This window comes from Bubalus kerabau, chromosome 12 (genome assembly GCF_029407905.1).
Source record: "Bubalus kerabau isolate K-KA32 ecotype Philippines breed swamp buffalo chromosome 12, PCC_UOA_SB_1v2, whole genome shotgun sequence".
NCBI classification, from domain to species: Eukaryota; Metazoa; Chordata; class Mammalia; order Artiodactyla; family Bovidae; genus Bubalus; species Bubalus kerabau.
Genome location: NC_073635.1, coordinates 75478118 through 75505280, shown reverse-complemented (window position 1 = coordinate 75505280; position 27163 = coordinate 75478118). Strand labels below are relative to the sequence as shown.

General features: G+C 41.3%; 1 protein-coding gene across 1 annotated transcript in view; it reads left to right on the top strand.

The window, feature by feature from the left end:
- LOC129624671 (ATP-binding cassette sub-family C member 4-like) overlaps window positions 1-27163 on the top strand; it is a 169240-nt gene that overhangs the window by 71131 nt on the left and 70946 nt on the right. Inside the window, 8 exon segments of the mRNA XM_055542835.1 lie at window positions 5184-5280; window positions 9123-9320; window positions 10637-10777; window positions 12519-12556; window positions 13217-13311; window positions 17512-17658; window positions 21486-21565; window positions 26015-26165. Of these exon segments, the coding sequence (XP_055398810.1) occupies window positions 5184-5280; window positions 9123-9320; window positions 10637-10777; window positions 12519-12556; window positions 13217-13311; window positions 17512-17658; window positions 21486-21565; window positions 26015-26165 (947 nt within the window).

Sequence of the window (27163 nt, the reverse complement as noted above, 5' to 3'; positions counted from 1 at the left end):
TTTAAGCCCACTTTTTTCACTCTTCTCTTTCACTTTTATCAAGAGGGTCTTTAGTTCTTCTTGGTTTTCTGTCATAAGGGTGGTGTTATCTGTATGTCTTCGGTTATTGATATTTCTCCCAGCAATTTTGATTCCATCTTGTGCTTCATCCAGCCTGGCATTTTGCATGATGTACTCTGCATATAAGTTAAGTAAGCAGAGTGACAGCATACAGCCTTGACATACTCCTTTCCCTATTTGGAACCAGTCTGTTGTTCCATGTACAGTTCTAACTGTTGCTTCTTGACCTGTACACAGGTTTCTCAAGAGGCAGGTCAGGTGGTCTGAGATCCCCATCTTTAAAAAAATTTTTCTGCAGTTTGTTGTGATCCACACAGTCAAAGGCTTTGGCATAGTCAATAAAGCAGAAGTAGATATTTTTCTGCAACTCTCTTGCTTTTTCAATGATCCAACAGATGTGGGTAATTTGATCTCTGGTTCCTCTGCCTTTTCTAAATCCAGCTTGAACATCTGGAAGTTCACGGTTCACCTATCGTCAAAGCCTGGCTTGGAGAATTTTGAGCATTATTTTGCTAGTGTGTGAGATGAATGCAGTTGTGTGGTAGTTTGAACATTCTTTGGCATTGCCCTTTTTTGGGATTGGAATAATACTTATCTTTTCCAGTCCTGTGGCCACTGCTGAGTTTTCCAAATTTGCTGGCATATTGAATGCAACACTTTTACAGCATCATCTTTTAGGATTTGAAATAGCTTAACTGGAATTCTATCACGTCCACTAGTTTTGTTCACAGTGATGGCACCTAAGGCCCATTTGACTTCACATTCCACGATGTCTGGCTCTAGGTGAGTGATCGCACCATCATGGTTATCTGGGTCATGAAGATCTTTTTTGTATAGTTCTTCTGTGTATTCTTGCCACCTCTTCTTAATATTTTCTGCTTCTGTTAGGTCCATACCATTTCTTTCCTTTATTGAGCCCATATTTGCATGAAATGTTCCCTTGGTATCTCTAATTTTCTTGAAGAAATCTCTAGTCTTTCCCATTCTATTTTTTCCCTCTATTTCTTTGCATTGATCACTGAGGAAAGCTTTCTTATCTCTCCTTGTTATTATTTGTAACTCTGCATTTCAATGGGTATATTTTTCCTTTTCTCTTTTGCCTTTAGCTTCTCTTCTTTTCTCAGCTACTTGTAAGACCTCCTCAGACAACCATTGGCCTTTTTCATTTATTTTTCTTGCGGTTGGTCTTGGTCACTGTCTCCTGTACAAGTTCGGGGACCTCTGTCTGTAGTTCTTAATGCACTCTGTCTATCAGATCTAATCCCTTGAAGCAGCCCACTCCCTCTCAGCCACTGTTATTTTAATGGTCTTTTTGACTGGTGTGAGGTGATAGCTTGTTTTGGTTTTCATTTTCATTTGTCTAATAATTCACAGAAAGGAGCTTCTTTTCATGTGCCTATTAGCCATCTTTACATGTCCTTTGGAGAAATGTCTATTTAGTTCTTCTGCCCATTTTTTTTAGTTGGATTTTGTTGTTATTGTTGAGTTGTATGAGCTGTTTGTATATTTTGGAAATTAAGCCCTTGTCGGTCACATCATTTGCAATATTTTCTCCCATTCTGTAGATTGTCTCTTCATCGTGTTTATGGTTTCCTTTGCTGTGAAAAAGCTTGTAAGTTTGATTAAGTTCCATCTGCTTATTTGCTTTTTTTTAATTGAAAATTATTTATTATTGACTGTGCTGGGTTTTCATTGTTTTGAGGGCTTTTCTCTAGTTTCAGCGAGCAGGGGCTGCTCTATATTGTGGTGTGTGGACTTCTCAATGTGGTGGCTTCTCTTGTTGTAGAACGTGGGCTCTAGGATATGTGGGCTTAGTAGTTTCAGCTCCTGGACTCCAGGGCACAGGCTCATTAGTTGTGACACATTGATTTAATTGCTTTGTGCATGTGGGAATCTTCCTGGACCAGGAAAGGATTCCATGTCTCCTGCACTGGCAGGTGGATTCTTTGCCAGTGAGCCACCAGGGAAGCATCCATTTGTATATTTTTGTTTATATTTCTATTGCCTTCAGAGATTGAGCTAAGAAAACACTGGTATAATTTATGTCAGAGAATGTTTTGCCTATAATCTCTACAGGAAGTTTTATGATGTCATGTCTTATAATTAAGTCTTTAAGCCATTTTGAGTTTATTTTGTGCATGGTGAGGTGGTTTGTTCTAACTTCATTGATTTACATGTCTGTGTTTCTGTTCCCATGTCTTAGTCTCCCCTTCATCTAAGCACACCAGTCACATTAGATTAGTTCCAGTATAACTAAAGGTAATCATTACTTATTTAAAGTCCATGACACCAAATTCTAAGGTAATGATGACTAAGGTGACAACATGTGAACTTGAGGACATGATTAATTTACAGTAAGCCCAGAAAGTAAAGAAAAGAGGCTTCATAGGGTCAGCAGATGTGCAAGGAACTCTGAGGTTTGGACACTAGGGGCTGGAATTCCACATCCACTGAGTGGGGGTTGTTAGACTTTGGTGGAACCTGCCTGTGTATAAAACATGCTCAGTGTTGAGGTGATGAAAGAGTTGCAGAGATGGATGGTGGTGATGGATGTGCAAAATTGTGAATGTACTTAATGCCACTATATGGCTACATGGTTAAAATGGTAAATTTCACGTTAGGTATATTGTAACACACATATAAAACCTGAATAGTAGCACTGAATCTTTGAGAACATGAGAGAACAGGGCAGATGACACATTGCAGGGCCTCCAGCTCTCTGATCTGACTCCCCCCTTTCCTAACCTCTCCTGTTCATGACTTGATGAGTTTTCCCTTAGAGAAGTGCCTTGTGTCTTGTCATGAGTTCAGTGACAGGAGCTCGTGCTGTGACGGTGATTCCTCACCCCCACCTTTCTGGCATCTTGAGTGTCTCAGCCTCTTGGTTCCAAGCATCTCACCCTGGACTTACAAATGTCTGTCTCCCCATCTTGTGAGCATCTGCACAAGTTCTCCATCAGGGCAGGAACAGATTCTGCTGGTCATTGCATCCGTGTCACAAGGGAGAGTAAGGCATTTTGGTGCCAAGTACACTGTGCTGATCACAGAAGTTCTCCTGAGTTCTTTTTCAAACACAGGAGATTATTTGTAAAATCATCTCATATTTTGGGTGTACCACTTTGGATATGTACTTGAAAGAAGCAAGCTTAAGATTGTTGTTTGCTAATCAGAACCACACTCTCTAGGGTGCTTGAAGCAGAGAGCATGAAAGCTATTACGGAAGCCACTCAGCAGCAGCTAGAGAATGTTCTCAAGTTAGAGAATTTGATGGGACATATGCTGTGAAAGATGGTGGTTGTGTGGAAGCTTAACAATGGGGATGATTTGAATTAGAAGTGAATGAATCACACTTCTACTACCATTAACAGTTTCCTTCAGTCATGAAGGAAGGTCACTGAGGTTCATGAGTTTTACAACTTGCTGCTGTGAACACTAAGTGGGTTCTGTTATCTACAGAAGATGAGAGGCCTTGGATAAACTGATGCAGTCTCCCCTGTGTCCAGTTATGGATCCTGTCATGGTTCAGCCCCACATCACCAGACCCCTGCCTCTTCAGGTCTGCAGGTCTGTCCTGATCAGACTCCCCTCATTGTTTGTATTACCTCATCTGTGATGAACTATAGGAAGAAAATATTTTACAGCTTTTGTGTTGGTCCATCTTGGACATAAGAGCCCATGAGATTTGATTAACATTCGCCTTCAGGACCTTTAGACAAGTAAATATGAATTGAGATGAAAAAATTCCATTTAAAAACTTTAGTACTAAGTCTGAAAAGGTGTTAGTCAATAAACTTAGGTATGAACGCTGAGCTAACACATGTCAAAAGGTGAAAATGAATCCTTTGGACTTAATGAAGCAATTGTGTGTGTGCCTACATCCTGGGGTATTGCTTCTGATCACAGACCCAGTGTCCAGTGTGTCCCTTAGGACTTTTCTTCCTGAGTCCAAAGCACATCACCACTCACGGTTAGGGAGGACTGGAGGAAGAGGCTGACATTTACCAAGCAGATTTGTGGTTTGATTTCTCAGGATGTGTGGATGGGTTGTCACTGACCTTGTTTTGAGATGAAGAAAACTGAGGTTCAGTCGCTTGTCCAACGTCATCAGGTTTGTGAGAGGGACTGAGCTGCAGTCTGCTGCCCCCAGATTTTTTTTCTGACTCACTGACAGGCTGAGCTCTGGACCAGGTTCCTGAGATTTGCTCTGTGAGGGGCTCGGGATCCCAGAGTACCTGCCTGGAGCCCTGCCCGAGGTCACTGGGGCCCTGGACCAGGCACTCACTTCCCTGGAGGGGTTGTGGACCCAGTGGGATGAGACTGGGGCTGAGTCTCTAAGGGTCTGTATTTAAAATGTAGGAACAATATTTTACTGTGAAAAATATTTAAGGTTGAATAGTTGAGGGGGTGTCTTGACTGAGCCATTGGGCGATTTCCACTCTGCTTTGGGCCTTTTGGATTCTCTTCTTTTATTTTCATGTTTGGAAAGTGTTCGGTCTTAATGAAAGAAGACTTGCTTCCTGGATGGAACGGGGAATGTTATAGAGACTGATGGATGCCATGCTGACATTCATATTCTGTCTAATATTCTTTGGGAACAAGTGTCTAGCAAATGCACTCTGGCAAAGGTTACCAAGAATCTATTAGGCTTTTGTTGCAAATAAGTACACCATTAATTTTAAATAAACACCTATAAAACTGTCTAAGAATGTACACATTTTTATATGACATAGATCCCTCTTTTACCATTCCTTCATAATGATAAAATAGTGTTTTAGTTCAGTCAAATTTTGATTTCTCAGTATTGCTTAGTTGTTTTTCTTTATAAAACATGTAAATAATTGTTAAGCTGAGTTTTAGAGAAAAGAACTTAGTTGTTAGTGTCTCCTTCACTGGACTGGTTTTTAGAATTTTTTGTAGCACTAGATTCAAATTTGCTGCTGATAAATTTAAGAACCTAGTTGGAATAATTGATTTATGTGTATGTAATTTTTATTATTGATTTGGTATTTAAACTACAGATCTTTGACTGCTGTGTGATCTTTGTCTTACTGTTTTCAAAATATAAGTTTTTTTGGAGCACCCCCATAACGTGCTTTTGCATTCTGTACCTTTTACATTTGTAGGTGTGTTTGTCAGGCCTTGAAGGAGAAGATCACAATCTTAGTGACTCATCAGTTGCAGTACCTAAAAGATACAAGTCAGATTCTGATATTGAAAGATGTAAGTAATTTTTAGAAGTTTGTGGAATTGCTAGCACACAGGTGTTTTGAAGGACAGACCTCCCCATAGGTCACTCTCCTTGAATTCATGGTAAACACCCTCTTTTCCCTCAGTTTTTTACCCCCTTCTTCTCAGAGCTGCTGTTCCTGCTTTGGAGGATGAATCCAAGACCTGTAGCCTGCCAGGTTCCTCTGCCCATGGGAGTCTCCTGGCAAGAATACTGGAGGGGGTTGTTATGCCCTCCTCCAGGGGATCTTCCCGACCCAGAGATCAAACCCTGTCTCATTGGCAGGCAGTTTCTTTACCACTAGCACCAACTGGAAAGCCCAGATATATCGCTATTATACTCTAAGCCACATAAATCCTAAAGTATTTAAGTACAACCACAGGGTTATTGAATCATCACTGTTCTAATGAAATCTGTTAAAGACAATGATGCAATTTTATTTAGAACTTTTTATTTTCCTCTTCCATGACTTAAGTCAGAGTATATTACTTAGAAATTAGAGGTACTAAAATCTGTTTGCATCCAGGTGGTTGTTATACATAGCTTGCCTAAAGATCATCTTCCATTAACATGTGGGAGCCTGTGCAGCAAGAGGACAAGGTTCTAACTTCATGGGGCTCCTGATTTTAATGGGGATGAATGTGACATCCTGGCTGCCTCCCTGAGGAGCTGGTGCCTCATGGGGTCTGAATGACCCCATGGGGGCCACACAGTCACCAGGGGGAGTGGGTCTGAGGCAGGGGGTCCTCAGGAAGGAGCTGACCTGGCAGGTTGGAGGAACAGCAGGAAGACCAGCATGTCTGAGGAGAGTGAGCAGGGGGACGGGAGGGAGCTGGTCTCCGAGCAATGGGCAGTGGGCCCAGAAGTGGGATGGAAGCCTTGAATGGCATCATATTTGAGAGATTCCTCTGATGTTCACTGGAGGGGTGACAGCAGAAGTAGTTAGGAGTCTTAGTAAAGTTGAGGAAACGGAAGTGTGGGCTCAGGCTAGAGTATCAGTTTCTAGAGCTGCTGTAAAGAATTCTAAAGAATCACAAACTGGGTGACTTAAAATAACGTTTTTATCCTCTCCCTGTTCTGGAGGCTACAAGTCCCAAATCCAGGTGCTGGCAGGGCCGTACTCTCCTGAAGGCTCCACGGGAGGATCCTTCCTTCCAGCCTCTGGTGTTCACCAGCCTTCCTTGTGTTCCTTGGCTTCCAGCTTCAGCACTGTGGTCTCTGCCTCTGATGTCACATGGTCATTGTCCCCGTGTCTGTCTGAGTCTTTTAACTTCCCATAAGGATATCAGTCATATTGAATTTAGGGTCACCCTGCTCCAGTGTGACCTCATCTTAACTTGATTACATCTGCAAAGACCCTTCTCCCAAATAAGATCGTGTTCACAGGTGTCATGTTTGAACTTATCTTTTCAAGGAGGGGGCACCATTCACACCACAACTCCTAGCATTTTGGGGGGGTGGGCTGAAAGTTAGCGAGAAGCTTTCAGACTTGGTGGTTGTTTGATGCTTCACTCCTTGGCCTGTTTACCTTTGGGCCTCAGAACCTCTGTCATTAACCCCTGAACTGTTCCACAGCCCCTCGATCAGATCCCTGACTTAAGAAATGAATTTCTGACCTAAGAAGGATTATTAAAATGCAGAACCTCTGTCTCTCTAGAAGCAGTTCCATGTGTTGACTCCTCTCCACTCCTCTAGGAATGGATTGATGGAGGGGCTAAGGTTTCTCAAGCTTGAGAGCAGTTGATTTCATGTTCAGTGGGGGTGATTCTGGTGTGTAAACCTCAGTGTTGACAGTGTTAGGAGCACAGATCAGTGGGCAGGAGAATAAACCATTGAACCAATTCCTGGATATTTTAGGGTCCCCTATTGCTTCCTTGGTAGAAGGCAATGGCAACCCACTCCAGTACTGTTGCACGGAAAATCCCATGGATGGAGGAGCCTGGTAGGCTGCAGTCCATGGGGTCGCTAAGAGTCAGACATGACTGAGCGACTTCACTTTCACTTTCCACTTTCATGCATTGGAGAAGGAAATGGCAACTCACTCCAGTGTTCTTGCCTGGAGAATCCCATGGACGGAGAAGCCTGGTAGGCTGAAGTCCATGGGGTTGCCCAGAGTCGGACACGACTGAAGTGACTTAGCAGCAGCAGCATTGCTTCCTTTAAGGACACTACCCCTAATTTTGCTACGAACAAAACAACTATTTGTCCCCTGGTGAGCACCTCTTGGATGAGTTGGGGTGCATCCTTACTGTTTGTCTGGGCCATGTCTCATAGCAGAGAGCGGATGTCTGCCCCCTTAGTCTCCTTGGGATTGTCAGTGCTTGGCTGCTGAGCGAAATTGCTCCCTTTGTGCCACCAGTCATTTCATTGTGCATATTACAGATGTGAAGTGGTGAGTGGTGATTTCTTTAAAGAGGTATGTGAATTTTGCCTCCCAAGTAGAACAAGACACACTATATCCTGCATGATATTCTAGTTCTGCAGTATCAGATGGTACTCAGATCCTTCATTGGGTTTCTCCCAGTGGCTTACTTCAGGGGATAAGGTGAGAATGGTCCCAACTAGTGTCCTGAGTCAACTTCTATCTGACCAGTGTTAATCAGAGCTGCTCGTATTTGATGAGTTTTGCATCCTGGGATTTTTTTCCTAGTGCTTTGGTTGCCACTGAGTGAATCAGCTGTGTCTTGTTTAGGGATCAGAAAATGATGAAAGCATCTGCACATTATTTTATATGACTTTGTAAGGGAGGGTAACTGTGAGGTGATGTGTTACATGTGTTCAAAGAACATGATGAGATTGGTTGTAGCTTAAGCAGTTGTCTGATATAGAGAAGCCTTGTTGGCTGCTTGTGATTGTTCTTAAGTTTTTTCTCAGATCTGAGTGCATTGATTCTGGCTTAGGTTTTGGTTTGTGGGCACAGGCTGCCAAGGCTTTAGAGCCACCCCAGACCCATGGGCTCCTTGTTTAATTACTTTAACAGTGGAATATTGAATTTTCAGGTTTGAACTTCCTGAGTGTGTGGGGCACTTGTAAAGACAATAGAGCTGGAGCTCATGGGTTTTCTATCCAGGGCTGTTTTCGGCTATCTCAGCCAGGAACATGATAGTATGACAGTGACAGTGGTCACTGAAAATTTAATGAGAGACTCTTACCCATATGCAGATGTGCTGGTCCCCACCTCTGGGTTAAGTTTAAATTTCTTTCCTGGAATATCCTCCCCAATTGACTGTTTTTTAAAATTCTGCTTCTCACATGATTTGCTGTATGTGCATAGTCACTCAGTCATGTCTGACTCTTTGTGACCCCATGGACTGTAGCCTGCCAGGCTCCTCTGTCCATGGGATTTTGCAGGCAAGAACACTGGAGTGGGTTGCCATGCCCTCCTCTAGGGGATCTTCCCGATCCAGGAATCGAACCCAGGTCTCCTGTATTGCAGGCGGATTCTTTACTGTCTGAGCCACCAGGGAGGCTTCTCTCAATTCCCATGTTGTCTGTAGAGACTGCTGATCCTGCCACCAACCTCTGTGCTTCTTGCTTCCCCAAGTGCCCAGGGTACTAATGTCAATGGCCTGCATTTTAAACATATAAGCAGATGTTTCTTTCATATCCCCCAGCACCCAACACAGGGTTTGGCAGAAAACACAATGCTCAGTTCTGTACTTGAGTTGACTGAACTAGATTTTTCAACAAGATAGACTCAGGGATCTTTTTTTTTTTTTTTTTTTTACAAAAACCATAATTTAAAGCCATATAACTTTTCTTGATTAATATTTAGGTTGTTTTACTATTATCAAATATAAATTAATTCCTCTCATTTTTTTTTTTTTAATTTTAGGGCAAAACGGTGCAAAGGGGAACTTACTCTGAGTTCCTAAAATCCAGTGTAGATATTTCTTCCCTTTTTGACAAGGGGAATAAGCAATCTGAGCCATCTCCAGTTCCAGGAACTTCCACTGTGATCTCTGAGTCTTTGGGTCGGCCTCTACAGTCTCCCAGACCTTTGTTGAAAGGTGCAGCTCAAGAGGACCAAGATGTGAGTTTCTATCTATCAGTGTGCCTGGGTCTGTCTGCTCTTGGTGGCCTCAAGGACCTTCAGTCTGCTTCTCTAATGACATCTTCATTTGTCCCAAAGTAGACCCTAAAGTTCCCAAAGTCTATTCCATTGAATTGATAGAAGAGCATGAATGGAGCAAGCCTGCTTGGGGTTCCCCTTTGAGTGTAGGATGGAGAATCTTATGGAGATGAGTAGTGAGTGCACTGCTATGAATTTCTGGGTGTGTGTGGCTCACACTGATTGAGAACTCTTCAGTTTACCATAATTAGATCCTACTCACTCTGGTGGCTCCTAATTTCCCTTATGCATCCAGAGGATTAATGTGAAGACCCCCTTAGACTGAGTCCTGCTTTTGCCACATTAAATCAGCTACTTTTCCTATACGTTGGAATGTTCAAGCACTGCATGTGACTGGTGGTATTATTTTGCCTCGGTGTCAGATGGTTTGTGATAGGTCAGAGGTAACGTGTACAAAAGACCTGACACCTGGTAGACACTTTGGTAGTTCCCGTCCTCCTTTCTTACCCTTCAAGACCGAGAACCACATCTTATCAACCTTGAATCTCCGTGGCCAGGATAGAGTTGGGACATTCTACACTCCTATGACTCTATACTGCATTCTAAGTCCTCCAGACAGAAGTGCGGAAATGCACTAGATCTCCCTTAAAATACACAGATAATCTTTGATATCGAAACCCTGAATATCCAAACCCAGGAGCCTGGATGATTCTGATAAGTATTCAGATTAGCTATTCACTTTATAAACTCAAGAATCACTCTCTAAAATTTTGGAATCACATAGATTCAGATCATATGCTTGCAACATGCTATCCAAACTCATATTATTCCAGCCCTCTTTGTGATTCAGTTTACTGTATTTGGCTAGTATTTAGAGCCCCAAGTATGTTTTCTGTTTCTTTCATTGAGTGACACAAGTCATCTAGAGGGATACATTAGCTCCATATCATTTTGTGTGTTATTTTAGCTTCTGCATTTATATATTAATTGATTTTTGTTGTGTGTGTGCCGACAGTCATGATTTATTTTAAGCAAAGCTACCCAACTGTGAATAACCTCGTGCAAATGTTCTTTTACTTCTAATAGAATCCTAGGCATAGGATGGCTGGGTCAAAGGGTAAACACATATGTGATTTGGCCAGATATTCCTACACCCTTCTTGGTGTAGATGAGATGTGTCTGTTTCCCCACAGCTTTGCAGTGGAGGGTGTTGAACTTTTGAAATTTGGGGTTCATTATTTAAAATTTCATGTCTCACTGCCATTTTTCCCTTCCAGACTGAGAACATACAGGTTACACTACCTCTAGAGGGCCAACTGGAAGGAAAAGTGGATTTTAAGACCTATGCAAATTACTTCACAGCTGGTGCTCACTGGTCTGTCATCATCTTCCTTATTCTAGTAAACATTGCAGCTCAGGTACGTAAGGGCATTTATCTTGATTTGTGTACTCAGGTTGATATTTACATACTATTTATATTGTACTTTATAATTATTTTTGTGTATTAAGAGACTTATCCCAATGAATTGGCTCATGAGGTTGTGAGATCTAGCTGGGTGAATGTAAAATCAGAAAGGCAGGCCTACAGGCTGGAACTTCAGGCAGGAGCTGACTCTGCTGTCTTGAGGCAGAATTTCTTCCTCCTCCAGGAAGCCTCAGGTTTTGGTCTTATGGCCTTTGACTGACTGGATGAGGTGACCACAGTGTTGAGAGTGTTCTGCTCCACTGAAGTTCTCATGATGGATGTGAACCACATCCACAAAATACCTTCATGGCCACATCTGGAAAAGTGTTTGGTTGAATCACTGGAGACCAGCCCAGCCAAGTGACGCATAGAACACCAGTACTGTACTTCTCAAGCTTTTTGCTTTGAAAAATCAAAACATTTTTACTGTTATTACTGCCTTTGCAGTCCACTTGTATTTGCATTGAAACTGTATGCAGATCAGGAAGCAACAGTTAAAACTGGACATGGAACAACAGACTGGTTCCAAATAGGAAAAGGAGTATGGCAAGGCTGTATATTGTCACCCTGCTTATTTAACTTCTGTGCAGAGTACATCATGAGAAACGCTGGGCTGGAAGAAGCACAAGCTGGAATCAAGATTGCTGGGAGAAATATCAATAACCTCAGATATGCAAATGACACCACCCTTGTGGCAGAAAGTGAAGAGGAACTAAAAAGCCTCTTGATGAAAGTGAAAGAGGAGAGTGAAAAAGTTGGCCTAAAGCTCAACATTCAGAAAACGAATGGCATTTGGTCATTCATGGCATCTGGTCCCATCACTTCATGGGAAATAGATGGGGAAACAGTGGAAACAGTGTCAGACTTTACTTTCTTGGGCTCCAAAATCACTTCAGATGGTGACTGCAGCCATGAAATTAAAAGATGCTTACTCCTTGGAAGGAAAGTTATGACCAACCTAGATAGCATATTGAAAAGCAGAGGCATTACTTTGCCAACAAAGGTCTGTCTAGTCAAGGCTATGGTTTTTCCTGTGGTCACGTATGGATGTGAGAGTTGGACTGTGAAGAAAGCTGAGGGCTGATTAATTGATGCTTTTGAACTGTGGTGTTGGAGAACACTTTTGAGAGTCCCTTGGACTGCAAGGAGATCCAACCAGTCTATTCTAAAGGCGATCGATCAGTCCTGGGTGTTCTTTGGAAGGAATGATGCGAAAGTTGAAACTCCAGTACTTTAGCCACCTCATGCGAAGAGTTGACTCATTGGAAAAGACTGTGATGCTGGGAGGGATTGGGGGCAGGAGGAGAAGGGGACAACAGAGGATGAGATGGCTGGATGGCATCACTGACTCGATGGACGTGAGTTTGAGTGAAATCCAGGAGTTGGTGATGGACAGGGAGGCCTGGCATGCTGCAATTCATGGGGTCGCAAAGAGTCAGACATGACTGAGCAACTGAACTGAACATTATATTTGGGGAGCAAAGTCTTCTAGGGAAAAGCAGATTTCTTTTAAAAATATTAAATTTGAAGAGGCCCTCTTCTGACCTGTGGTCATCTGGGGTGTGGGGCTTGGCACAGACTTGAGCCAGAAGGACCGTCTCCATGTTCTGGAGCCTTTCGATCCCCAATTCTAGTGAGCGGGGTGTGAGGCTCAGTGATGTTAGTGTGTGAGTGACTGTTGTTTCCTGATCTAGGTTGCCTATGTCCTGCAGGACTGGTGGCTTGCAGACTGGTGAGTGATTCCTGATCTGACCAAAAGTGCTATGAAATCTACACAAAGCCTCACTTTCCCACAGAGTCAGGAGTCTGACCCTCACATAGTTTCCCTGAAGAAAAATGAAAGTTCCTGCGGGTGGTGTGCGACCCACCATGGTCTGTCCCATGTCCCTCCCTTTAACAGCTTTTTCAGAGAATTTTTTTTTCTTTTTTTAACTTTTAATATTGCATTGAAGTATAGCTGATTAACAGTGTTGTGATAATTTTAGGTAAAGAAAGGAACTCAGACATACATATGCATGTATCCATTCTCCCCCAAACCCCACTTACATACAGGCTGCCACATAGCATTGAGCAGAGTTTCATGTGCTTATACAATAAGTCCTTTTTGGTTACTTGTTTTAAGTATAGCAGTGTGTGCATGACCATCCCAAACTCTGTTAACTGTCCTTCCCTCATCAACCATAAGTTCATTTTCTAAGTCTATCTTTACAGACAGTTTTGAAAACTGAAAGTCGTGATTCAAATTTTTAAAAGGGAGATATACACAATGTCTTATGAGCTGGGAAACACTTTAGAGCATAAAATACATTTCTCTTAATGGAGATATTTTTAATATTTGTGTATAGTCTATATATAATCTATAGTGTAATATTTTTTCTTCCCTGTTCAATAGGGCGAAAGTACAAAGCGGCCTGTATTTTGGGACATATGTAAGAGAAGCTGAAGATGTAATGTTTGAGCTGAGCTGGTTCTTAGGAGTTTATTCAGGTAAAGTTGTGTCATCTGCTCCATTATAGCAGAGTCTAAGGTGTTTATGGGTCTGTGTGATAAACTAGGGCTTCCGGAGTAATTCAGCAATGTCTTAACAGATTGTGTTAGTCATATTTACTCTGTGATTTAATTAGAATAATTATTTTAAAGATCTACTAGAAGAAAAGAGGCTCAATGAAAACTCTTAATTTGCTCTGTACTATATTTTGGTAGTTAAATGAGGATTGCATATTCAAAAAATCAGCCTCTGGAAATACATGGCTATTGTCTTAAGTAGGTTGCTTTAGCTAAATTTTTTATGGATGGGTAAGGGGAAATGAATCCCCACCCTGTGGGTCAGGTTGTACCAATTCTGTCTGAATAAACCTTGGCTTTTATTCATCTTGGATGAAATCCTTTAGTAGCATGGGCCCATATAAAAGCATTATTCCCTCCCAGGTATGCAAAGCTCTGCTTTATGATACTGCTCATCTCTTGGGCTTCACTAAGTACTAGAGAAGCTAAGCAGGGGAAATCCAGTGTCTGGGATTAGATTCTTTCTCTTTCTTACCTTGAGATCACAGTGTTATCTCCTCCCAACTGTGTGATTAATTTAACATTTGGCTTGCCATACTAATATTAACATGACTCTCTCTGTTCACAAGAGTGTTTAGATTTGATATAGCATTATGTACTTCTTAAAGTGTATCTTCACCTAAAATTTTAAATATCTTTATCCATTCACTTGTTGTTGGACATTTAGGTTGCTTCCATGCCATGGCTTTTGTAAATATTGCTGCTATGTATATTGGGGTACATGTGTCTTTTTGAATTATGGTTTTCCCAGTTGTGAGATATCTGGGTCATATAGTAGTTGTATTTTTAGTTTTCTAAGGAACCTTCATACTGTTCCCTATAGTGACTGCATCAATTTACATTCCTACCAACAGTGCAGGAGGGTTCCCTTTTTTCCACACTCTTTACCATTTATTGTTTGTGTATTTTTTTGGTGATGGCCATTCTGACTGGTGTGAGGTAATACCTTATTGTAGTTTTGATCTACATTTCTCTAACAGTGATGTTGACCATCTTTTCATGTGCCTCTAGGCCATCTGTATGTCTTCTTTGAAGAAATGTCTATTTAGGTCTTCTGCCTATTTTTTGATTTTTTTTTCCTGATATTGAGCTGCATGAACTGTTTGTATATTGTGGAGACTAATCCCTGTCAGTTGCATAGTCTGCAGTTATTTTCTCCTGTTCTCAGGATTGTTTTTCATTTCATTTATGGTACCTATGTACACTGGAATACTACTCATCCATAGAAAGAAACGAAATTGGGTCATTTGTAGAGACGTGGATGGACCTAGAGTCTATCATACAGAGTAAAGTAAGTCAGAAAGAGAAAAGCAAACAAAATGCTTATATTAATGCATATATATATATATGGAATCTAGAAAAATGATACAGGTGAACCTATTTACAGTGCAGGAATGGAGTCATAGATATAGAGAACACACATGTGGACATGGTGAGGGGTGGGGAGGTAGGGAAGATGAATTGGGAGATTAGGACTGACATACATACACTACCATGTGTAAAACAGATAGCTAGTGGGAAGCTGTGGTATAGCACAGGGAGCTTAGCTCAGTGCTCTGTGATGACCTAGAGGGGAGGGATGGGGGGATGGGAGGTCTAAGAGGGAGGGGATATATGTATACATATAGCTGGTTAAGTTCATTGTACAGCAGAAACTAACACAACAGTTTAAAGCAACTATACCCTAATAAGGAGAAGGCAATGGCACCGCACTCCAGTACTCTTGCCTGGAAAATTCCATGGATGGAGGAGCCTGGTAGGCTGCAGTTCATGGGATCAATGAGAGTCAGACACGACTGAGTGACTTCACTTTCACTTTCCACTTTCACTCATTGGAGAAGGAAATGGCAACCCACTCCAGTGTTCTTGCCTGGAGAATCCCAGGGATGGCGGAGCCTGGTGGGCTTCCATATATGGGGTCGCACAGAGTCGGACACGACTGGAGGGACTTAGCAGCAGCAGCAGCATACCCTAATAAAAAAAAATAAATAAATATCCTCACAGAAAATGATTGTACAAAGTTTGCTTGTACAAATGCTTGTACAAATTTTAACAAAGAATGAGTTATATAAATATCCACTCATTGAAATTTGGCATTTATTTTACTGATTACTTGAAAAGAAACTTGAATCTAACAGCAGTTTAGCTTCAGAATTGGTGGACAATGAGAGCTTATAGAAGAATGAAAGGATTCTTTTACACATTGTTAGAGGATGGTGGGCTAAGGCAAAATGCCTGTTGATGGAATTCAGGAATTTAAACAGCTTTCAGAATTTAAATAACACTGGTGAGCTGAATGGAAAAAAGTGCTTGGTGGAATATTTATTACAGAAGTCACCCCAACTCTGTTTAACATTGTGAGTTGAAGAGATGTTTAGTAAAAGTGAAGTAGCTCAGTCACTTCAGACTCCTTACAATCCCATGGACTGTAACCTACCAGGCACCTCTGTCCATGGGATTTTCCAGGCAAGAGTACTAGAGTGGGTTGCCATTTCCTTCTCCAGGGGATCTTCCTGACCCAGGGATCGAAGCTAGGTCTCCCGCATTGTAGGCAGACACTTAACTGTCTGAGCCAGACAGACACCAGAGAAGTCCAAAGAGATGTTTAGAGGGCTGTTTTAATTTTTATATGCATAGTAGTATTCATTTATGTCATTGGTAAAACATAAATTAAATTTTTGTACTTATTTACAAATGCTTTGGGGTTCTATAAAACATTTCAGTTCAGTTCAGTTCAGTCGTTCAGTAGTGTCCGACTCTTTGTGACCCCATGAATTGCAGCATGCCAGGCCTCCCTGTCCAGTATCAACTCCTGGAGTTCACTCAAACTCACGTCCATCGAGTCAGTGATGCCATCCAGCCATCTCATCCTCTGTCATCCCCTTTTCCTCCTGCCCCCAATACCTCCCAGCATCAGAGTCTTTTCCAATGAGTCAACTCTTCTCATGAGGTGGTACAAGTATTGGAGTTTCAGCTTTCGCATCATTCCTTCCAAAGAACACCCAGGGCTGATTTCCTTTAGAATGGACTGGTTGGATCTCCTTGCAGTCCAAGGGATTCTCAAGAGTCTTCTCCAACACCACAGTTCAAAAGCATCAATTCTTTGGCGCTCAGCTTTCTTCACAGTCCAACTCTCACATCCATACGTGACCACAGGAAAAACCATAGCCTTGACTAGACAGATCTTTGTTGTAAAAGTACTATCTCAGCTTTTCAATATACTATCTAGGTTGGTAATAACTTTTCTTCCAAGGAGTAAGCGTCTTTTAATTTCATGGCTGCAATCACCATCTGCAGTGATTTTGGAGCCCCCCAAAATAAAGTCTGACACTGTTTCCACTGTTTCCTCATCTATTTCCCATGAAGTGATGGGACCAGATGCCATGATCTTCGTTTTCTGAATGTTGAGCTTTAGGCCAACTTTTTCCCTCTCCACTTTCACTTTCATCAAGAGGCTTTTTAGTTCCTCTTCACTTTCTGCCATAAGGGCGGTGTCATCTGCATATCTGAGGTTATTGATATTTCTCCCAGCAATCTTGATTCCAACTTGTGCTTCTTCCAGCCCAGTGTTTCTCGTTATGTACTTCGCATAGAAATTAAATAAGTACGGTGACAATATACAGCCTTGCCGTACTCCTTTTGCTATCTGGAACCAGTCTGTTGTTCCATGTCCAGTTCTAACTGTTGCTTCCTGACCTGCATATAGGTTTCTCAAGAGGCAGGTCAGGTGGTCTGGTATTCCCATCTCTTTCAGAATTTTCCACAGTTTATTGTGATCCATACAGTCAAAGGCTCTGGAATAGTCAATAAAGCAGAAATAGATGTTTTTCTGGAACTCTCTTGCTTTTTCAATGATCCAGCAGATGTTGGCAATTTGATCTCTGGCTCCTCTGCCTTTTCTAAAACCAGCTTGAACACCTAGAAGTTCACGATTCACGTATTGCTGAAGCCTGGCTTGGGGAATTTTGAGCATTACTTTACTAGCATATATGCATATAAATTTCTATGTAAATTTTATCTATAGAATAAAATGTACAGTATCTTTATAAACTGCCTATCATGCCTCAGCATTGTTGAGGATAAGACAGAGATCTTGTGCTGATTGATGTTTCTTTATTTCAGGGTTAACTGTATCTACCATCCTTTTTGGCATCACAAGGTCTCTGTTGATATTCTATGTCCTTGCTAATTCTTCACAAACTTTGCACAACAAAATGTTGGAGAGCATTTTGAGAGCTCCGGTGTTGTTCTTCAATAGAAATCCAATAGGTAAGTCAGACATGAAGTTTCTCAATGAATATGTCTTATAAACAGATTTAGTGCCTGATTACATTTTCATATTTGAAAATGGAAGATATGCTTGGAAGAAAATCACTGTCTGTGTTTTTTCATTTTCTACCAAAAACTTCATTTATAATTTTTATTGGTAGGAAAAAATATGATTATAGGAGTATATAAGCTTTTATTCCAATTTATTCATGTCTGTAAAGATAAATGAATGTTTACTTTGCAGGATGATTTAAGAGTCCATTTGTTATATATACCCAATATACAATGCAAATGTGTTGAAATGTTTTTGTCTAGGTGTTGAAACGCTGGCCATGGTACATAGTGTCAAGTTAACTAGGAAAGACCTTCTTCCAGGAACATCTCTAGAGGAGACAGTCTGGGTGTTTGTTTCTTTCATTGTCCATCCATATCTGGGACCACAGAGCTCTGGCATGTGCTCATATTTTGAGGTTTACCTGAATTGTAATGGAAGATTAATTAAAATACAAGATCAGTGAGTGGTATACATCTTCTTCAATAAAATCAACCCTCTAGTTTTATAATGGACTTTTGGTTACGTTTAAGAGACCTTGTGGTACATAGCAGGAGGATCTTCAATACTAAGTAAGAGTGTCCCTGAAGGTTTCCCAGTGGTTTCTTTCTCCACTCTGAGGCCTTTGACCTGTCTTGCTTTGGAAGGTAGTCTCGTGACCTGGGTTTCTATGAAGAGTTAGTTCATCGCTGTACATGCCCACTCTCAGTTGGTTAGACTTGTGCTGAGGCCCACACTGGCTTTATTTTTCCAGATGATTGACAGGACCTGTCAAGGCAGGGATGTGACTGGAGAGAGGACAGGAGTTGCCTGGTCATCAACTAGCTGTGTGATCAAGGTCAAAGTAGGTAGATACTACTGGAGGCAAATCTCCAGGCAGGATGTTGTCATGGTTGTAAGTATGGACTCTGGAGCCAACTTCTGGGTTTAGTTCTGGTGCTAGTTACCAATAGTAATAGCCAGTGACATTTATGTTAATATTTATGTGCAAATTATTTAATTTCTCTGTGTCTCAATTTTCTTACCTATAAAATGAGGATACTATTCACACACTTACCAATACCTTGATTTTGTGGGCATTAAACAGGTTAATATGTTCACAGCATTTAGCACACAGGCAGTACCTAATGAACCTTAGTGAAGATAATGACATGATGTCTGGAAACTTCCTATCCTGTGAAATGGGAATAACTGCTGTCCTTCCTGTTTGACAAGGCTGTTGTGAGGATTGAATAAGACTATTTAGGGCAGCATATTGTGGAGATTTATTCAACACATGTTGTTTAGTCCAGGCACTGTGTGGAGCACAGGATGGTAAGATGCAGAGGCTCACTCAGATCTCATCATGTTATGAAGCCATAGCGAGGAAGTGATTGGAGAAGTCTGTGCTATTATGGCTGTGAATTTGCTCTACTTAGCCTGTTAATGTGAAAGCTACAGTCATAAATTTGGGAGCATTAAATGGGACTGAATTTCTGTTATCACAGCCTCTGAGTGCTCATGACCACAGTTCAACAGGCTGATGATGAACTGTAGGCTTCTCCAGATGCTGATGTATTTATTATTCAAGGATTTGGATCCAAATTTAAATCTTCAAGATCACTAATCCTAGAGCAGCAAGCATACCAGTGTATATCTTGTCTCCCTATCCTGTGTCTATTATCCGAGCTTCATTCCTTCAAGAAATAGAAGCCCAATTAAGTACTGCAAAGGTACGCCCAAAGGTTTGGGGGCATCAGTTATTTACTCTTTTAGTGGTACACTAAGTTGAACTCTCCCCTGTGTTTATTTTCAAAAGTAGAATTTGTAATAGATAATTTATGGTGGAATTTGTTTTTGGTATGTGATCACATGAAGAGAAAACCACATATAGTGGTATTACTTCTTACTGAATTCAAGCTCATATTGCTTGCCTTCACAATGCCAATAAGTCTTACAGATGTCGTGTTAAAGCAAGAAATAGCAACTTTATTTGGAAACCTGGTAGACTGAGAAGGTGGCAGACTAATGTCTCAAAATAATCATTTTACAGGGGTCTGGATGCCAGGTTCTTTTATAGAACATAAAGGAGAAGAGGCCAGGAAGTAAAGCCATTGACCTTGCAAAATTTGAGGGGATTTGTTATTTTTTTTATTTTCTACAGCTATCCAAAGGTGGTGAGGGTCAGATTGTCTCCCTGTGAGCTGAAAAAAAAAAAAAAAAAAGCCATTTTAGTTTAACCTGAGGTAGAGGGGCAGGGTTCCCTGACAAAAGCAGTGAATAGCAATGGTCAAAGAAACAGATCCAACGTTGAGTCAAAATTGGCTTCTCTCTATTACACTTCCTTTAATATGCACCTGCTCTATCTGGAGCCAGTACTCTCTTCTTTCTCATCCTGCGTCTCCTCAGGGTGCATCACCCTTGTAGGGGTGGCTTCAAAGTCCTCATGGCTGCAGAATCCTTTGTTTACTGATGTGGCAGGTGGTGTTTTAAGTTCACAGTAGATATTTAATAGAAATTAGTTCTCATATTCTAATCCTGCACCCTTTAGGATATACTATTGTTGTGGATTCTGAGAAGGGAAATAAAAGCAATGATAAGTGATCCTTACTCATTTAGTAATATTTTTTGTTTTCCTTTCTATATCCCTCTGATCTTCTTAGATGCTTATTCATAAATCTGTGCTTGTCACACCTGGTATACCTCTGAAAATAAAGACTTATTACCCCAGTAGTAAACTCACAACTTGGGAATGTCAGAACTCACAGTTTCCCCAAATGTGAGGTGCTGTGAATGACCTGGAGGGAAAAAAAAAATTGCAGAGAGGTTATAATTATGTTTATTTAAAGAGTATCATTTGGGAAAATTAATCTTGATAACAAAAGCAAAATTAGTGTAACATTAGGATTAACTTAGGTATTTTGCAACTATTTATTTAAACTTAGTACTTGGAATGAGTCTTAGATGGGATGGATCTAAAGGGAGGGAACATTCTGAAATTCACCAACCCTTCTTGATACTGCCACAAGACTCCCCTGTTCTTTTAAAATTCAGGACTAATTTTCAACTCCCCACCCACTGCCATTTGGTGGTAGTTTGGTTTCTCTTTGGTATCAACCTATTTTTTCTTTCTTTTTACACACATCAGCTTATTTCATTTGAATTTGTAATATATTAAATTTGCTGTTTAATCATTAAATCATGTCCGACTCTTTGTGGTCCCATGGAGTGTAGTCCACCAGGCTCCTCTGTTCATAGAATTTCCCAGGCAAGAATACTGGAGTCGATTGCCATTTCCTTCTCCAGAGGATCTTGACGACCCAGGAATTGAGCTTGCATCTCTTTTGTCTCCTGCATTGGCAGGTGGATTCTTCACACCTGAGCCACTAGGGAAATCCAATACATTAAATATTTAATACATGTCTTTTTTTTAAGATGTATTTATTTATTTATAGTTGGATTGGGTCTTTGGTGCTGCACACAGGCTTTCTCTACTTAAAGCAAGAAGGGCTGCTCTTCATTGTGGTGCTCCCGCTTCTCATTGCAGTGGCTTCTCTTGCTGTGGAGCTCAGGCTCTAGGCAGAGGGATTCAGCAGTTCTGCCGCACAGGCTTAGTTGCTCTGTGGCATGTGGGATCTTCCTGGACCAGGGATTGAACCTATATCCTCTGCACTGAGGACACTGTACCACCAGGGAAGTCCCTAAATACATATGCTTTTAAATTATTGTTTTGATTTGTTTGTGAATTGTTTCCTATCTTAGGAAATGAGTAACCTCTCATATCCTGTTCTTGCAGGAAGAATTTTAAATCGTTTCTCCAAAGACATTGGGCATATGGATGACTTGCTGCCCCAGACATTTCAAGATTTCATCCAGGTAACGTATCAATCCTGTCGAGTTCTCACAGGGAACAGTAGAGTGCCTGTTTCTCAAGGTCATTTCAGAGGGGCTGATGATGGGCTTTTCAGCCTGGTGATATGTCCTGTTATCTTCAGTAAAGGTCATGGTTGTGAGAGAAAGGTGTGGCTGTGATTGGGAGGCTGAGTTAACATGAGTGACATCTGGGGCAGGAGTGGCTACACAGTCACATCAAAGTTGGTCTGAAGCAGCAACATGCTGGGCAAGTGGTTCTCCCTCTGCCTTCCAGGTGTCTGATGTGGATTCCCTTTACTGTGAGTGCATTTCATAACATAGAAATAATCACCTCTTGTGGAAAGATAACCTAGATGAACTAAATTATGCTTCATATTGGGCTTCCCAGGTGGCTCAGTGGAAAAAAATTTGCCTGCCAGTGCAGGAGATGCAAGAGGCATGAGTTCGATCCCTGGAACAGGAAGATCCCCTGGAGGAGGAAATAGCAACCCACTCCAGTATTCATGCCTGGAGAATTTCATGGACAGAGGAAGCTGGTGGGCTACAGTCCATGGGGTCACAAAGAGTTGGACATGACTGAGCACTAGCCAGATGCATTGTATTACCACAGAGGACAAATATTTGCTTACTATTTTATTTGGATAATGCTAGATGTGCTTTCCTGGAGAATCCCAGGGACAGGGGAGCCTGGTGGGCTGCCGTCTATGTGTCGCACAGAGTCAGACACGACTGAAGTGATTTAGCAGTAGCAGCAGCAGCAGTAGGTGTGGTTAGTTACAAAGAAAAGAGTGATAAAAATAAGGTGAAATTTATACTTTAACAAGGACAATGTTGTTGTTGTTTAGTTACTAAATTGTGTCCAACTATTTTGTGACCCCCATGGACTGTGGCCTTCCAGATTTCTCCATCCATGGTATTTCTCAGGCAAGAATACTCAAGCAGGTTGCCATTTCCTTGCCCAGGAGATCTTACTGACCCAGGGATCAAACCTGTATCTCCTGTATTGGCAGGTGGATTCTTTACCACTGAGCCACATGAGAAGTCCAAGTACAGTAGAGAGCAGTTATTGAAGGTACAAAGCCTTTAAGCCAGTAATTCAATTCTGGGATCAAGGTCATCTCAGAAAATGTCTTTTGTTTTTGTAGGCAGTTTTTCTTTTCACAAGTTGATTGCTCTGTCTTGAGGGGGGTCTTAAAAAAGAGAGAGAGAGAGAGAGAGAGAGACCTACAGGAATACCTTCTATCCAGCCTCTGTTTTGTCTATGAACTTGAGGTTCTAAAGATGATGTTGGGTCATCTCAGCTCTCATTTCTTCATTTGGTATTGTTGCTCACGTGGACTATTTTTTTCTGTTTTTTAATTCTGTCTACTTTTTAGTAGACAGAACTATCAATAACCTCAGATATGCAAATGACACCACCCTTATGGCAGAAAGTGAAGAGGAACTAAAAAGCCTCTTGATGAAAGTGAAATAGGAGAGTGAAAAGGTTGGCTTAAAGCTCAACATTCAGAAAATGAAGATCGTGGCATCTGGTCCCACCACTTCATGGGAAACAGATGGGGAAACAGTGAAAACAGTGTCAGACTTTATTTTGGGGGGCTCCCAAATCACTGCAGATGGTGATTGCAGGCATGAAATTAAAAGACGCTTACTCCTTGGAAGAAAAGTTATGACCAACCTTGATAGCATATTAAAAAGCAGAGACATTATTTTGCCAACAAAGGTCTGCCTAGTCAAGGCTATGATTTTTCTAGTAGTCATGTATGGATGTGAGAGTTGGACTGTGAAGAAACCTGAGCACTGAAGAATCAATGCTTTTGAACTGTGGTGTTGGAGAAGACTTTTGAGAGTCCCTTGGATTGCAAGGAGATCCAACCAGTCCATTCTAAAGATCAGTCCTGGGTGTTCTTTGGAAGGAATGATGCGAAAGCTGAAACTCCAGTACTTTGGCCACCTCATGTGAAGAGCTGACTCATTGGAAAAGACTGTGATGCTGGGAGGGATTGGGGGCAGGAGGAGAAGGGGACAACAGAGGATGAGATGGCTGGATGGCATCACTGACTCGATGGACATGAGTTTGAGTGAACTGCAGGAATTGGTGATGGACAGGGAGTCCTGGCATGCTGCAATTCATGGGGTCGCAAAGAGTTGGACATAACTGAGTGACTGAACTGAACTGAACTGAACTTTTTAATGATTAAATACATGGGGCATTTTCTTTTTCTTTCCAAGTGTTAATTTTAGAAATGAAATGCATTATCAAGAGCTGAACACAGAATTGCAGGAGTCAATATCTGACTGCAAACAGTGTGGCCTTTGGGCACAGCTTCCACTGTTACCAATGTGAATTAAGCTGAGATTTGGAGGCAGAGTGCTTTTACTGCAGAGATGTCTGTTTTGTTTTGTTTTGTATTCCTCTTCCAAAAACTTATTTCATAAATGTGTTCTAATGATTTTAACTACATAATTTATCCCCAGAAACAATTCTTCCCTAAAAACAGTGCTATATTTTAACAGTGATTGTGAATTACATTGAAAAGATTTTGTGAAAGTCTTTGTTAATGACAAGCTAGGCCAAGATTGGGTTTCCTCTGTGTGCTTAGTACATGGTTAGTTAGTGGTCATAATCAGAATCATCACATAGTTTTGCATGACATATAGAGGGTCAGAGATAGATGCTACCTGATTTCAGTAGGATACAGTCTAAGTAATACAGAGAGAAATTTCTAGCCTCACTAATTTCCAATCCCAGCTCTGCCCTGTAGTTCAATTATCTTGAAGTTGAAGGTGGAGGCATCCTGCAGGCCATTGGAAGTAAAAGTCTGGTGTCAGAGGGAGAGACCTGGGATGAGCATGGAGCCTGTGTAGTTTTCACTGAGCAGGTAGTAGCTGAATCTGTGAAGATGACATGATTGCCTAGTGAAAATGAATGAGAAGACTCGATACTCAGAGAGAAAGCAGAAAGAAAGGGAGGAGAGGAGACACACAATGAATAGCAAGGGAGAAAGGAGGAAGTAGGCTGGGGAGCCAAGGAAGGACGAGTCTGTTTAATGGAAGGTGAGTCTGTGGAAAATTGTCGGTTGATTTCAGATCAGAAGGCTTCTGGTGACCTGAGTAACAGGCTTCAGATGGGAGGAGGCCGGACTGCAAAGGGCGGCAAATCCATGAGTTGCAGAGGGAGTTGAGGTGAAGACAGGCTACTCTTGAAAGGAGTTTGAAGCAAGAGAAAGATCCATCTGGAATGTACGGTGTGAGGATATGTTGCTGGTTGTTTGGATTTTAAGTTTGTGAGTCGTGTGTGTGAGGTGGAGGGGGGGGAGGGTATTTCCTTTTCTCCCTTATTCTCTTCAACAAACTGAATAAATTTGAGGTTCTGAGGTACAGGTGTGAGTCAGACACGAAGCCCTGCCCTCATGGGTCCCCTTCAGTCTCCCAGAGGAGGAAGACATCCAGAAACTCACCCCTTGATGCCTTTGGAATCCTAATTGTGGGAGCTCTGTCAAAAAATAAAGATCATAGCATCTAGTCCCATCACTTCATGGCAAATAGATGGGAAAACAATGGAAAAAGTGACAGACTTTATTTTCTTGGGCTCCAAAATCACTGCAGATGGTGACTGCAGCCATAAAATTAAAAAATGCTTGCTCCTTGGAAGAAAAGCAATGACAAACGTAGACAGTGAATTAAAAAGCAGAGACATAACTTTGCTGACAGAGGTCCATCTAGTCAAAGCTATAGTTTTTCCAGTAGTCATTTATGGATATGACTGTTGGACCATAAAGAAAGCTGAGTGCCAAAGAACTGAAGCTTTTGAACTGTGGTTTGGAGAAGACTCTTGAGAATCCCTTGGACAGCAAGGAGATCAAATCAGTCAATCCTAAAGGAAATCAACCCTGAATATTCATTGGAAGGGCTGATGCTGAAACTGAAGCTCTAATACTTTGGCCACCTGATGTGAAAAGCCAACTTATTGGAAAAGACCCTGATGCTGGGAAAGATTGAGGGCAGGAAGAGAAGGGGATGACAGAGGATGAGATGGTTGAATGTCATCACTGACTCAATGGACATGAGTTTGAGCAAACTCTGAGAGGTGGTGAAGGACAGGGAAGCCTGGTGAGCTGCAGTCCATGGGGTCACAAAGATTCAGGCTCAACTTAGTGACTGAACAACAATACTGAGAAAGTCCTTATTATAGTGTTTGGCTCATACAATAAACATCATGAGGACCACCTATAGTTTTATTTCTTAGCATGGGAAAGCATTCCTTCCTGTTTTAACAAGTCTTTCAAGGAAAGGAGTTTCAGTTCAGTTCAGTTCAGTTCAGTTGCTCAGTCGTGTCCAACTCTTTGCGACCCCATGAATTGCAGCATCCTAACAAAAGAGCTCATTAAAGTTTGTCTTTGAAAAGTGTCCTTCATAAGGAGCCCTCTGTATCTATTTTCACTATTTCAGATGTTTCTACTTGTGATTGGCGTGGTAGGTGTGATGGTGGCTTCGATTCCTTGGATTGCTATACTTGTGATTCCCCTTGGAATCATTTTCTTTGTTCTCCGGTGGTATTTCTTAAGGACCTCACTGGATGTGAAACGCCTGGAATCTACAAGTGAGTACCAGGGCTCTCAGGTTGGGATGGCAATGCAGGCTGGCTTCCGTTTATGCTGTAATTAACCAGACCCCTGAAATTCCAGAGAGTCTATCTTTTGGAACTTCTCATTAAGTTGACATTATATAATTGAATGTGATGGCCACGGTTGAGTTGATGTGGTCCTTAAGGCAAATGGAGCTGGGAGCAGGTCAACTGCAGCTTTGCATTTTTAGCATAAAGAGGACAAATGTGAGCACCATGAGGACAGGAACCATTCCTGTCTTGTTTATGACATACTGCCTAACACTGAGTATCCACTCTATAAATACTTTCCTTAAAAATAAAATATTTCATCATGTTGAACTAATGTAGAAGGAAAATAGGAGTTATTCTTCTCCTGGAGTTACCAGAAATGACAAAGATAGTAAAAGATTAGGAAAGGAAAAGGAGACATTAAGGAAATGTATGTCAGAAGTGACATATTTGAAAAAATGCATTCATTTACATATCCAAGTAAGTTGCATCTGCCAATCTGAATGTATTGAAAAGATAAATCCTGTTATTTTCAGCTTGCTCTTTATCATCACCAGTATTTGGAGTGATACCACACTGTTTGTGATCCCTCCTTTCTCAAAACTTCTAATATAAATAATGTTAAAAATATTCCCCTAGGAGGACACAGGGTGGAGAATCTGTTCAGTAGGTATTTGATCTATTACTCCAATCAATTTTAGAATAATGAGGGACAGGGACTTCCCTGGTGGTCCTGTGGATAAGACTCTGTGCTTCTACTGCAGGGGTCACAGCTTCAATCCCTGGTTGGGTAATAAGATCCCACACAGCACAGCCAAAAAATAAAAAATAAAAAATAAAAACAGAATAATGGGGGACACATTTTATGATTAATCCTTCTATTCTACAGGTAATCACAGATGATGAAATAATTGAATTTATCTCATTATTAATGTAGATATTCCATCAATATTAAAACAAAAAATAAAAGTAGAATTGTTATA